This window comes from Cloeon dipterum, chromosome 3 (assembly GCF_949628265.1).
Source record: "Cloeon dipterum chromosome 3, ieCloDipt1.1, whole genome shotgun sequence".
Lineage (NCBI taxonomy): Eukaryota > Metazoa > Arthropoda > Insecta > Ephemeroptera > Baetidae > Cloeon > Cloeon dipterum.
This window is the reverse complement of record NC_088788.1, coordinates 361,004-374,635: the sequence shown is the minus strand read 5'-3', so window position 1 is coordinate 374,635 and position 13,632 is coordinate 361,004. Positions and strand designations below refer to the sequence as shown.

The 13,632-nt window shown below is 40.2% G+C and overlaps 1 protein-coding gene across 4 annotated transcripts in view; it reads left to right on the top strand.

Annotated features, from left to right (window-relative positions):
- The window catches only part of LOC135940693 (TOX high mobility group box family member 4-A-like), a 110,693-nt gene that overhangs the window by 86,223 nt on the left and 10,838 nt on the right, over window positions 1–13,632 (top strand). Inside the window, exons 1-6 of one of the 4 annotated variants that reach the window (XM_065485689.1) lie at window positions 2,328–2,509; window positions 3,850–3,909; window positions 9,020–9,133; window positions 9,580–9,653; window positions 10,829–11,126; window positions 11,943–12,064. In XM_065485689.1, the coding sequence (XP_065341761.1) occupies window positions 2,492–2,509; window positions 3,850–3,909; window positions 9,020–9,133; window positions 9,580–9,653; window positions 10,829–11,126; window positions 11,943–12,064 (686 nt within the window). In that variant the 5' untranslated portion in view covers window positions 2,328–2,491. Of the gene's footprint in view, window positions 1–2,327; window positions 2,510–3,849; window positions 3,910–9,019; window positions 9,134–9,577; window positions 9,654–10,828; window positions 11,127–11,942; window positions 12,065–13,632 lie in introns of those variants that run through there. The other 3 variants (XM_065485690.1, XM_065485691.1, XM_065485692.1) reach the window with 3 other exon arrangements.

The window sequence follows — 13,632 nt, the reverse complement described above, 5'->3', positions numbered from 1 at the left end:
TACTTTAGAAATAATGAAAGGCTTAACACTTACATAACAATCAATTTTTAAAGGACAAAGGTGAGTAAAGCTTCATTCTCCTTACAAACTACGGTGCAAAGAAGTATAAGAGAAATATATATCCAATACAAAAATAAAGTGAAGGGGAGAATAAAAAAATTCCATTGATGGAATTTATTATTCGCTTTACATTGATCCTAAAATACAGGTGCTTGGGACTAGAGGTTTTTATTATAACTTTTGTAAAATCTTTGACAGAAAAAGATTGAATAATCTTCCTGTTTGTCGGTCACCAAAAGGTCCAAATCACCTGTTCGCCGTGGGAGATCTTACACAATTCACAACAGCTGCGCAGAATCCCTTTATTTGGTGTCACAGTGTTCAAAGTCGACAACAGACGGCGCAACAATGTACCTTCATAATAAATTTAATTTGAAGCCATTTCCGCTGCGATTTCAGACTCAATCTTAGCTGCTATGCATTCTTCACTTAATTTGCTTTCTTTTCACTTGCTGAAAACCAAAATCGATTCAGCCAATCGCTGTAGAATCGTTAGAAACTATTTTTTGAAATATAAACCTTTTCTGACGGTTCTCCGGCGATTTGGCTAAACTGATTTTTGTTTTCAGCACGTCAAAAGAAAGTATGTTAAGTGAAGTAATGCACAAATACCAGGATTGAGTGTTAAATCGCAGCGGAAACGCCTAAAAATTAAATTTATTACGAAAGTATACTGTGGCGCCATCTGTTGGTGGCTCCGAACACTGACGGTTTATTGTTTGCCGGTGGGTATGCAACAATGGAGAACGATTTTTTTATTTTTCTTTTGATTTTTGAATTAATTTAGCCAAAACAAAGAATTGAATCATATCTCTCCGCAAGTGCTCAAACCAACTCTCACGCATGCACAGCTCTCAAATTCATATTGTTTTGGCGGGGAAAAAAGTTGGCACGTCGCGCTGCACTATTTTAACGGAAAAATGATTCATTTTACCGAATTCGACCCTCGAAAATCGATTGGAGTGGTCAGAAACGTGGTCAGAGACGGTTTTTAAAATCTTGTTTGGAGCCTGGATAGAAAATTGTCTTTATTTGTCCGTTCTCTTCGATGCGGGTGCTAGGGATAAAACTAATTTTAAAAAGGTTGCGTCTGAACTCACTTGTTTGGCGCCTGGCGTGCACCCTTATTTTATTGTTTGCGTTGCTACAAGTTTCGTTCACATCATACGTTTTTGGTTAAACCGCCCCACTTCTCTACCTGACGACCCTGACGTTAGAAACCGCTATTGAACTGCGTTTTCTTTTGTGGCGATGCACCTGGTCCATTTATTTGGGTCTCTGGGTCGCCCGAATCAAATGCAAGTGAATAGATATTTATTTGCTGTCAAACTCGGATAACTAATTTTTTCCTTGCCTTACAATGAATTGTTCTCTGGAAATTGGGAAGGAATTTCCAAGCAAACTTGTGCTCCCTATCCCAACTGTAAAATCACGTTTCATTTCACAATTGAGGGGTTGTTCCCTCAGAGTTCGCTAAAAGAGGCGTGGGTTACGATCGAGGTGGCCTTACATCAATCGTGTTTTATTGTTAGTGGATGTCGAGACGATTTTAAAAGTGGGTACGTCTTGCAACTCTGATGGTTAGAACCCGAGATTTGGATGTGCAAAGATTTTTTTTTTAATAAATTTACAAAAAATATAAAAAACACAACTAAAAAATTTCCAAAATTACGTAATTTTTCAAAAATTTCGGTCGACGAAGGAGAGTCTCACAGTACCTGGAGGAGTTCCGGTAGCTCCCGCTACCGACAAACGCTCTGCAAAATGCTATTTTACTTCTCAACAAAGAGTTTCCCTAAAAGGTTCCGTGCGATGTTCGACAGACCTCCACCAGAGGAATCGAAATTTGCCGAGAAAATTAGGTCAAACGCTGGGAAAATTTTGAATTTTGTACCTTTTTCACTATTCTAAAATTTAGAACAAATTGTTTTTCGATAAACAATTAGAATAATTTTCAATTGTCACCAGTTGAAAGGAAATAACCGCAGCGCGCAGAGCACAAAATCAAAATTTGGCGAAATGCACTCGGAGGCCGCAAGAGGAACAACAAGTAGTAGTGCGGCGCAGTGACAATTTGTGCGGAGCCGTTTAGGGATAGGGTGGCAGGGCAGTAGGGTCGCGGCGCGGGACGTTTCCTGAATCGGCCGCCGCGGCGCACGAGCGCCACCCACCCACCCCCCGGCCTGTGCCCCCACCACCCACCACGGCAGGTGCGTTCGACTCGTAGTAGTAGACCGGGGTCCCGTTCCCCACCGCCGCCACCGCCACCGCCTGTTCCGCGCGCCACAACCAGAAAACACTGGGCCCGCCGCGGGAGTACACGTGTGCGTGCGTGCGTGCGTGCTTTTTCGTGTGTAAACAAACCGATTTTCGAGTGCACCGACTTACGCGAGTGTCATTTTTTTAATATGCAGTGCGGACAGTGCTGAACATGGATTTTCCTTTCAAGGTACCTTTTTTATTAGCCGGGAAATTAATTTTTCTAATTCATAAAAAATTAATAATTGGAAATAGAAGGGATTATTTTTTTAATTTTTAATGGCTTGGGCATCCCTTTTTAAGAAATCTTGAATTATGAAGTAAATAAGCGCCTGATTGCGTCAATCTCTTTAAATTTAGCCTTGGAACAGATCTTTGAGAAAGGTCAAATATTCCCTCCCCCCTACTCTTTTAGGAGAATTAATTTTCAATGAAACAGGCCCAACGGTAATTTTTATAAACACGTGTAGACTCATTTTTAAATTTTTTCCGTGCGAGATTGGAATTAATTTCATATTTCTAACGTAATGTGCGGCAATCGAAGCCGACCTTGTGCTTAAATTGGCTATTTGCACATTTTATCTGCAACCTCGTTGAACATCAAGCTGTTCTTTTTACAGTGCCGTAAAACAAACAAAAAATACAATAAAATTCTAACTAAGAATAACGATTTGCCTGCGAAATTATCCTGGCTACAATGTTGCTAAGTGAAAGTGCGACAAGCTTTCAATAATATTACTCGAATTGCGCCACCGATTTTCACAATTTAAGTCAGCGAACCGAATGAACCAAAATTCCTGTTGCATTATTCATGCCTGCAGTCATTAGGAATTCCAAACAAACTTTTATATATATTAATTTGGCCGCTTCGTTGATGGGATCAAATTTTTATGCCATTGTTCGTGGAACGAGCACGAAAGCAGCGTTAACTTTTGAGAATTTCGAAAAGACCTTGGGCTGGCCGTTCACTCACTCGCTCGCTTGAGAAAAATAAATAACTTCCTCTGAACAGCTGCTGTGGGAGGAACTCGCTCTGATCGGCATACCCGGCGACTTTTTGCCAACTCGATCAGATTCGCGAATAAAAGAAAGAAAGAAAGAAAAAGGGTTGGTGGGCTGGGGCAAGCCCGTAGCTGCGGTAAAATGACATCTGCTCTCGCGGGCGGGCGGGCGGCTTTCTCAATCTGGTTGTCAAGTGCTGCCATAAACGAGGCATTATTGATTGAAAATGCACCCGCCGAGAGCAAGGAAAACTGGAAAACGCGCTCGTTTTGCGCACAAACACTCCTTTGCAACAAATTCAAGAATATGTCGGTTTAAATGTTTCTTGGTTGCGTGGGAAAATAATGGTGGCGATACCGGAAACTCGCGCACTTGATAACCAAATTCGACGCTTCTACTTCTACGATAAAAAACGAACGCGCGTCATTTTATATCTATATTTTGTTATCAAACGTGCCACGTTTTCCCCTCCCTAATGGCTTTTAAAAATAAATTCTATATTTAAATTGAAATTTAATTTTGTTTCAGAACGGAGACGATATCAGTATCGCATCCACTTTGGGCACCCTCGATCACATGACAGACGCGGTGAGTTTTCAGCAACAAAATTGCTGAAATTTAGTGCCAAGGCTGAGCGCAGGCATTATTTATCAATTCCACAAACATTTGCATTGTGATAAATGCGACACTCAATTCAAACAAATGGCTGTAATTACGTTAAATCTTATAAATTTGGCCGAGTGTGTGCTCGCTCGCGATAAGAGCCTTACGTGTTGTGTCTCTTTTAAGAGAGCATATATTTATTCAACGCGGACAATAAATCACTTCTTTTATTCCCTTAAGCATCACCAATTTGCGCGCTGACCTCGAAAATAAATAGACACTGCGCTACAGTCCTCAAACTTCGTTTCAGCTCGGTTGGAAATGAGGAAAATATCGCAATATCCGCTCAGAAAACACTGCACGGCTTAGTCATTCATCTGTGCAAAATGTTGCGCAACCCTTTTACCAGGAAAACAGCAGTGCCTGCCTTTGAATTTAGATTTAAAACAAATATTGAAGAAATCGTGAATTGGGGAGCCAAGCTGCGCTACTCCTTTTCTATTTTTGGTTTGAACGGTATTGATTAATTGTTATTAGGCGCTGTTTGTTACAAATTTTTAATGCAACGGAGAGAGAATTTTTATTTTAATCAGATTCCTTAACGAAGTGGGTAAATTTTGGACCAAGAATTTTGTTTTGATTAAGAATTTAATGTTGTTTAAGGTCCAAGTGTTCCAAGGGATGAGTTTATTTATCACCCCTTCCTCAAAGAAATTTGAAAAAATTAAATTGCAGGGCTGCATTTGCTCACCACCGTTGGTTTATACCAATTTCTTGCGCTAGAAATGAATTCATTCCATTTTACCCCTTTAAAAATCTAAAATTTTAAAATTATCGAAAAATAATGTGCAAAACTGGTTAAAATTAGAAAATTCTGGTTTTTTGTTTGTTATTTCCCATTTCGATGGAAGCAGACATCAACATTATTTTGAAATTATTTTCGAACGGCGCACTGACATTTCCGAGCAAACGGTGATGAAACCAGCGATTCGCTGATTCGCTGGCTGTCGATGACAAGCAGGATAAATTCGGTTGAATAGTGTGTGTCAGAGCAAACAAAATAAAGCTGTTACGTTCACTCTGGTTGCTTATTTTTATTCTCAAATGAGCTGGAAATTGTATTCAGGCTCAACTCGCGTTTAATCCAGAGGCGAACGTCGGTGATTTCGATCCGCCAGAAGCGACACGACACACGCGCCAACCCTTTTTTATCGGCAATCTCGCTCTCGCAAGTTTCAGTTTTTTATTTTTATTTTTTTAATGTCTATTGACATGCACTCGTTTATGCTATTTTGTTCCATGCTTCTTTTCCTCTCTTTCTCTCTCTGGCACTGCGGGGCTCACAATAATAAAGCTAATGGCTGCCATAAAACAATTTTTGAATACACCTGTACCTTTATCTTAATATAACAAACAGTTATAGAGTTTCCCCTCCCACTCGTCCGCTCGCTGCGCTGCGCTGCGCCGCGTTATCTTCCCCACTTGTTGTTTGTTGCGCTCGCGATGGAAAAATATATAAATCGCTTTTTCTACCTTTTCTCTCCTGTCCTTTATTTTGTGTCGGACGCGATCGTTCCTTCTATTCGGCGTTTTATTGGCCGACGCTTGCCCGGTAAATGGCTCATTGTGTTCGACAACGCCGCTATTACTTGAGAAATTAATGCATAAATCTTTTGTTAGTCTGCAAAAAAACCGTATTTTGAAAATTAAATGCAGTAAGAAGAAGTTTTTTCAATTCCAACCAGTTTTGTACCTTTTTCAAAAATTTTATTAAATTTGGAATGACCTCGACTTGAAAAATTGTCAGAGAGAAACCTTTGGAGAAATTGAGGCAGCAAATGGCAATTTAAAAGACAAAAATCTGCATAATAAAGGAAATTTTGGTCACTCTGAACGCAAATTTTAGATTTTCTCAGGGAAAGAATAGAAAAAATAAAGTTCTTGCGCAAGAAATTGGTAAAAAAAACAGTGGTGAAAAAAACCAATGCAACCCTGAATTAAATGGCTAATATTTTAGGGATAAAAAATTTGGAGCAAATAATAAAAAGAATTTCGAAACCATTATGTGTTTGCGTTTGTCTAGGCTCTCGATTTGAGCTTTTAATTAGCTCGATCTACATGTCAAATAAGAACAAAGCGCAGCGTGCAATGAAAACCGTTTCACATAAATGGCCATTTTCCATTTGCAATTTACAGTAAGAGCAAGTCATTACACCGCGCGAGTACAGAAATGGCTCTTTTTACAAGAATTCAAGCGCAATAAAATCGTGTGTGTACGTATATAAAACACACGTTTGGTGCTCACTGATGCAGAACTCTCTTCTGAGAGGCTGAAACGCGAAGGGAACGCGAGCTCTCCCGCTGTTCCATACAATCTATCGATTTTTCTCTGAACGCATCCATCCATCCATCACTCGTTTCATTTCGCATGTTATTACGATTTGTCGTCTAAATAATAATTCTCGCGCTTCGCTACAAAGGACGGAACTTTCGGGAATTGCCAATTATGCGTGTATTCCGACAAAAGTCATTTCTCTGCGAATCTGCTTTCAAGTTGAAATCTAATTACATTACGCCAAAGGCAACTTCGTTTGAGTTGTTGCTTGTGTACAGCAGATGGAATTGTGTGTGTGTTTGTGCGCCTCTCAAATTCACCTCTTTGATGAGAAATTGCTCTCTGCTTTTCCTGCTCCAAATTGCTGAATGCTGCGGATAATAATCTGCTCGTTTTTTTCTGCCCGGGTTCGAGGCGAGCCATTTCGATAAATCTATCAATCTCTATCGAAATAATTTTTCTCGGAAGAGAGCTAATAATAAATTCCATTAATTGCTTGTTTCATTTAATACGAACGATTTCTCCGAATTAAACTGTCTCAAGAATTTTCCACTTTGTTGCTCGGGGAAATTGAATTTCCTCGGCAATAAGAGGCTCAGAATTCCTCCCTGACTGGGGCTAATTGAACAACAAACAACTGAGGAGAGAAATGAGATGGGAATAAATATTTCTAACAGAGTCGAGACGATATCTTTATTTCAATTCATATTATTTGTTTTTATTTTAATTCGCTGCACCTGTGTTGATCCAATTAGCGATTGGTGAGCGCATAAAAACGTGGTTGCCACACATTTTTGTTCTAATCAGTGTTTGCCAGCGACCTCGATCCCCCCGCCGCCGCGTCTATTACTCAATCCAATTACTAGACGCGCCCCGTGTTTTAGTTTGTCCACGAATCAATACCGCGAGGAATAAGAGAGCCACTTGCTTTTCATGCCAAACCAATTCGGATCGATCAAACAAAATTTATTCCACTCCCTCGTCGCCCACAAATCATTCCCAAATAAATAAGCGATACAAAAAGAGATTTAATTTGTTAATTATTCACAGAACAGTTAAATATTTTTGTAAACATTCAAATTTGAATCATTTTTCCGTGTACAAAATATCCCATTTGCTTTCGCACTTGTGTGTTAATTCAAGCTGGAAGCTGTACTCTCATTAATTGAGTGCTTTGCAAATGCAAAACTCATTCGTACGCAATAAAAATATAAAAAGAACCACTGCATAAGCAGAAAACCGGAGTAAATTGTCGTTTTCTGGCTGCGCATACTCGTAAAATAAACAGCAAACATACATGAATGGGTCTCTTTCTCTTTATTTGCATCCCTTTTGGAAAGCTCTCTCTCTCTCACAATATGAAATGCCTCCCCCTCCCCCTGCGGCCCGTAAAGCGCGACCCCCTCGGCCCCCTCGCGCGGCTTTGGCTCTAACAATCGATATGCCTCTTGCAAGATACAAGCATGTATGCAAAATTCACTCTTCAACTCACTCACCCCCTTCGTTCGTTTTTCCGCCCCGAAATGTATGCACATGTATCCAGCCTCCATCTATCTTCTCTCTCTCTCTCTGACTCTCTCTCTCTCGCGCGCGCTCTCTCGCACACTTTGAGGAAATTTATTGATCCGTCATCTTATTCTCTTTCGCATCACGATGGCATTTATATGGGCCTTGTCGTTGTTGGTTGTTGGGCTGAATAGCAGCGCGCATCAGCCATTATTTGGCAACATGCAGCAAAGCGGCCATTAAGCGCCGCCTGACATAATGTCCCGCAATTAAGCCGCACAATGACGTTCAATTCGCGACCATTTTGAAAAATATGGCACACACAGCTTGTATTTTTGTTCGTTTCCCGACTGCAGGAAATGAAAATATCGCAGGCTTCGTCTGAAATGCCACGCCGCTCCAAACCATCGCAAGGACATATAAGCTATATTTGTGCAAAATTTGTCCTTTACTCACTATATATCAGAGAATATTATTTGGCATTTAAATTTCTAAATACGCCTGGGGACAGTTTGCCACTTTCCAGTAATTAATAAATATTTGCTTTCATAATAAGAATATCTAAATTCGCACGCCAGTCGCGACTCTTTTGGCATCTTAAAAGAGAAGATTTAACTCGGCAGAGAAAGTGATAGGAAATTTTTAGCGGAAATGTCCACATCTCGGTACTAGTTAGAGGCGCACTTTAATTCCACGTCAAATGCTTGTGGTAAATCGTTTACTATTCTGCTGCAGATGAGCAGAAAACCGATTGTTTCGTCTCTACTTGCAGCGAAACTGAAATCGCGGAAACACATTAAATTTGATTTAATTTCGAATAGAAACCCGCAAATCGGAGAAAAGTGCAAGAATTCTTAGCTCAAAAAATCCTCTACTCTGATTGGTTGTAGCTGCAATGGTTGTTTAGCGTCAGCCAATCAGCGTCGGGGATTTTCAAAGAATTCCTTCTGCTTTCTGCGATTTGCGTGTTTCTGTTCTCAATTAAATCAACTTTTAATGTATTTCTATAAACCGATAGAAAAAAATTTAGACCAAAAAATTTTTTTGCCGCTCATCTGCAGATTTTTAACATTTAATTCTCAAGTGCTGTATTTATTTTTAAACGCAATCAAAAGTTTTTATTTTAGCCAGGGCCTCTTAACCATTCACTTATATGACCGATTTAGATTTCTAAATTCGGTGATCTTATCTGTGTTAGCCCAATAACTTGTTTACGTTTCGCTCTAATTTTGCTTTTATCTGTTTTGATTTCAGCCCTTTCACACGCCGAGTTTCGGCGACGAGAGTTTTGAAATTCACAACTTGCCGCTCGTGAACCAGGGTGAGATGAACCTGCAAAATTCGTACCAACCAAGCCAAAACCACCAGGTAAGCAGATTAAAAGACGCGCCCTTTTCGCGTCTCTGATTAAATATTATTATCGTCGAGGCCTTTTAAAAGTCTTGCCTCTCTCGTTATCAGTCAAACGCGAGTTTTATTTATTTCTCCGGGGCCTCAGAGTGGATACGATCATCTCAATCAGTCTTGGAGCGGCTCAATCTGCCTGCTCTTTGTCAATTTGTTTCTCTTTATGCGCGCAAAAGGCGGCACACAGGCTGTGTGCCAGCGGAAATGACTGATTGAGCGAGTAATTGCTCATTTGCGAATCAAAACCACCAATTCCCCGATTGACGCTCGCGTGTGTGTGTGTACGTACGTACGTACGTAGATTCCTGCCGTTCGCAAACTGATTGCGATAATTGGTTATTTGACTCTCTATATGCACACATCTATCGCTGCTTGATTGAATCCTGCACTTTTGTCTCTGTTCGCAGATGTCGATGCACACGATGGAGCCAAACAACTACAACAACCAGATTTACATGAGTGAAGAGCCTCAACAGACCCAGTGAGTCTCTCTCGCTCCTTTAATCAAATCGCGCAGCATCGATCCGTCCAGCTCTTGCGCGGAATAAACGAACCGCCATCGCATAAAAAAGATTATACATTTGTTTTAGAGAGAAAATAATTTGCTTTTGATTCGACGACGTGAATTTACATGCTGTCAGTATATCGGTGAAAATTAAATCCTGCAAGCGCGGCGCAGGATACGCGGTATAATATACGCCACTAGCATTATGGCACGTTCAAAAGGGCCGGAAATAATGTTCTCTCCGCTTCTCTCTCTCTCTCGGCTGCTTTAATAACAATGGAGCTTTTGAAAAGATGCGAATCTAACTGGTGTTTTATGTAATGAGAGTTTTCGCATATTTTTTAAATGTTAAAACCAACTCATAGTTGAGCCTATTCTGCATTCGAAAGTATGTGTACTGCAATTTGCTTGACCTTCATTCATTTATGCACGCTTCTTGTTAAGTTCAATGAAATGACGTCAATCAATTACTAGAAAGCAACAAATAACCTGTTTAACATTCGAAAGTTAATTAAAAACTCCGTCCTAGAAAACCTTTTAAAATATTCAATTTTTTTTATCTGAATTGAAACATTCCCAATTCACGAGTTCGTAAGCCTTTAATGTGTAAATTCTGCACTTGAAATTATTTCAATTGATGTGCTTAACTAAAAATCAGTTGTAGGAAGAGATTTTTTAGACGTTTCCACGGCGATTGGCTAGACTGATTTTTGTTTTTCCAATGAAAAAAAAAGATAAAGAATGCACATTAGCAGGATTGAGTCTTTAATCGTTTCGGAAATGCCGTAAAATCGCCTGGAGCGTCTAAAAATAAACAGTATATTATGTAGTTGAAGCTTTGGACGGTTTTAATTAAGTTAAATCATGTCCAAGTACGCAAATTTTCCGTTCCAAGAGGCGAATTTAATTAATCTGAATGAAGTGATTATTTCTATTTTAAAAAAGCGTTGGCTCGCAGCAAAATTCTCATTTTATCGGATTGCAAAAGCCGTACAGCAATTCGGGACGACATTCCTCTCGCAAATTGGCTCCAAACCAAATTAAGTGCCTCTCTCTCTCTCTCTGGAGCCGTATTTTCTCGTTGAGAAGAGTCCAAAAATAGCTCGTTCTTGATTTCGCCGACAAACTCATTGAGTGTGGCGTCTTTTCAGGGTGTACAGTGTTCCTGCCAGTGTTCCCCAGCAGTACAACAACCAAATGTACCAGCAGCCCCTGCAGAGTCAGCAGCAGCAAATGCTGCACCCGCAGGCCAACCTGATGATGCCTCAGCAGCAACAACAGCCGCAGCAGCAACAGCAACAACAGTCGTACCCTCAGCAGCCGTCACAGCCACAACAACAACAACAACAACAACAACAGCCGCAACAAACGCAGCAGCAGCCTGGGCAGCCTGGCGAGCCGTGCACCAGCGATGACAGCGACGACAGCATTCCAAACGCCAACAACATGGTTAGTCGTTGTCTTTTTTCCTCCCATTTTGATTAGCATGTTAATTTACACTCGAAAAGGAACATTTTATAGCAGCTTGTTGTGACAACTGAAAAGCGCTTTCTCCTAACCTCGATGAGGCAATCGCCGGCTCTCTTTTTGCTCAAAGCTTTTATATTCCACCATATTGGTTTCCAATCTCTCCCTGTGGCAAAAATGGAAATAGTGAAAACCATTTCCATCCTTTCAGTCGTTTTTCTAAATTTCTGTACGCGAAAAACCGTTTTACCAGGTGTGAGATTTTTTCCACTTGATATAAATGATACTTAAACTGACTAGCTCTGCGAAAATTTAATTTTTGTTTCAATTTAGTCCTTTTGAGGGAATAAATCATAGTTTTCTGCTCATATCAGTTGGATAAATCCGGTTTTAAGCGGCTCCGAAAATAGAATAAATTACCTGAAACCGTTAAAACGTTACGCAAAATTTACTCGGATCAAACCAGACAACCATAGATTTAAAATAACTACCAGACATTAAAAAATCGATTCATCTCGTCGAGTAGAGTAGGATTTTAACCTTCGGAGCTTCAAAACTCGCTTAGATGGCCGGTAACTTTTCACTTAGTTCGTTGAGAAGTACTTAAATAATATACTTTTAAAGAACATGAAAGCTGTTTTTCCTTGTTAGTGTTGCTGTGATTTCGCTTTTTTGCCTTTTTCATTGTCCATTTGCTTCCTTACAAGGCTAAATTCCTAATCAAATATATTTTTAAATATTAAGTAACAATTTTGAAGCGTTTTTTGCATTGAAAATTGAATAATGTCCTGTTTGCAGTACGTAAGCAGCGCCCCAAAGAGACCAAGTCCCGAACCTATCGACTCGCTGAGTAGCAAAAACGCCAAAAAGCCGAAGGCGCAGAAGAAAAAGAAGAAACGAGATCCGAACGAGCCACAAAAGTAAGTGTTAAATTCCTGCATAATTCTGCGTTTTGTTAACATGAGTACAAGTGTCTATTAAGCTATTTACAAACGCGCGTCGAGGTATTTGTGGTGGCAAGTGGCAAGGAGTGACCGACCGCGTGTGTGTTACTTATTAAGAAATTGTGCCGTTATAGAGAGAAATTTCTGAAAAAGCTGCACTCACAGCACACAGCCGCTGTTTATGGAGTAAAAGTAATTAATATCATCTCGCGCGCGCATGATTTCACGGTCATTTGTTTCAATTCCGGTTTTTGTATCCGCTATCGCCAACTGGACTCGGCGCTCAACCGGCTCTCCGGCTGCACTTTTGTTTTAATTTGTACTCTATACCGCAGCTCTTCTTCTAAAATCCGCTTTGTTCTCTAATAATGAAATATAGGAATTTTTACAAAGCCACTGGTTTCACCGAAAGACTGAAGATTGAAACACTTTATCGTAATTTTCCAATTTTTTGGCTCGATTTATGGTTATTTTCGAGGTTTAAATTCGGATGAAATCGGAAAATCCCCAAACTTGCGGGGTTTCCAGCTGGTTTCTCCGTAAAAAAATAAATTATGCATTTTTGCGAATTGCAAAATTGATGAAGCCCGGTTACAATGGGTTACCGAAAAGAATTTGCCCGGAACGTCAAATAAAATTTATCCGGGAAGGCAATTGTCCAATTGAATAACAAAAACCGTCTTTGGATTAATTCCTTTCGGCTAATTTCCATTTTACGTGGTCCAAATGGAATAAAACGCTTTCGCAGTCCGGGAAATGACTTGGCAACCTGGATTCCTTTATTGTTTGCGTTGACGAGCGACCATTTTTACAAAGCGAATGTGTTTGTCTGCCACATTAACAACGATCAAATAACGTTTTCGTAACAAGCATAAAAGTTTTAATAGTCGCCTCGTTATTTTGCACAGGGAAAATACAGTTATTTCATTTACAAGCGACGCTTTACTTATTTTCTCCTTTGCAGACGAGCAAGCAGGAAAATATTCATTTCTACAATCGATTTTCCGGGGTACAAGGAAACACAATTTTCAACAAACAACTATCTCTTAGAAAATGTTTCCGACGCTTAATTAGATTGCTTCCGTGAATTTTCCTCCATTGCCAGTCTGAATTTTCTCTTTTTAAGTTTTTGAGAAGTTGTTGGGCCGAGCTCGGCGTATTTGCGCAACCGCTTAGAGCGGCTTGCACTTGATGCCCGTTTCCAGAGCAATAAATCGGTGTGTAGCATAGCCTTACGCTGACGCATTCAATTCGTATCGATTTCCATCCCAAATCCGTCAAATTCGAACCCAACTTTTGTCCTCGCGCACCGGAAGTAATCCCGTTAGGCCGAATTTCGGGGAAGGCCGATTTTGTCGCCACTCTTAGGCCGCGATTCCCGGGCCACAAAGAGAGAGAGAGAGAAGGGAATGAATCGAGAAGCTCGATAATCGACTAGGATAATAAAACGATTCCCCTCCGCCCGCGCCCCGCACCCCCTCCCTCTCCTCTACATACAAACTTCTACTGCTTCTTTTTAAAACTTGAAATGTAATTTATCTTGG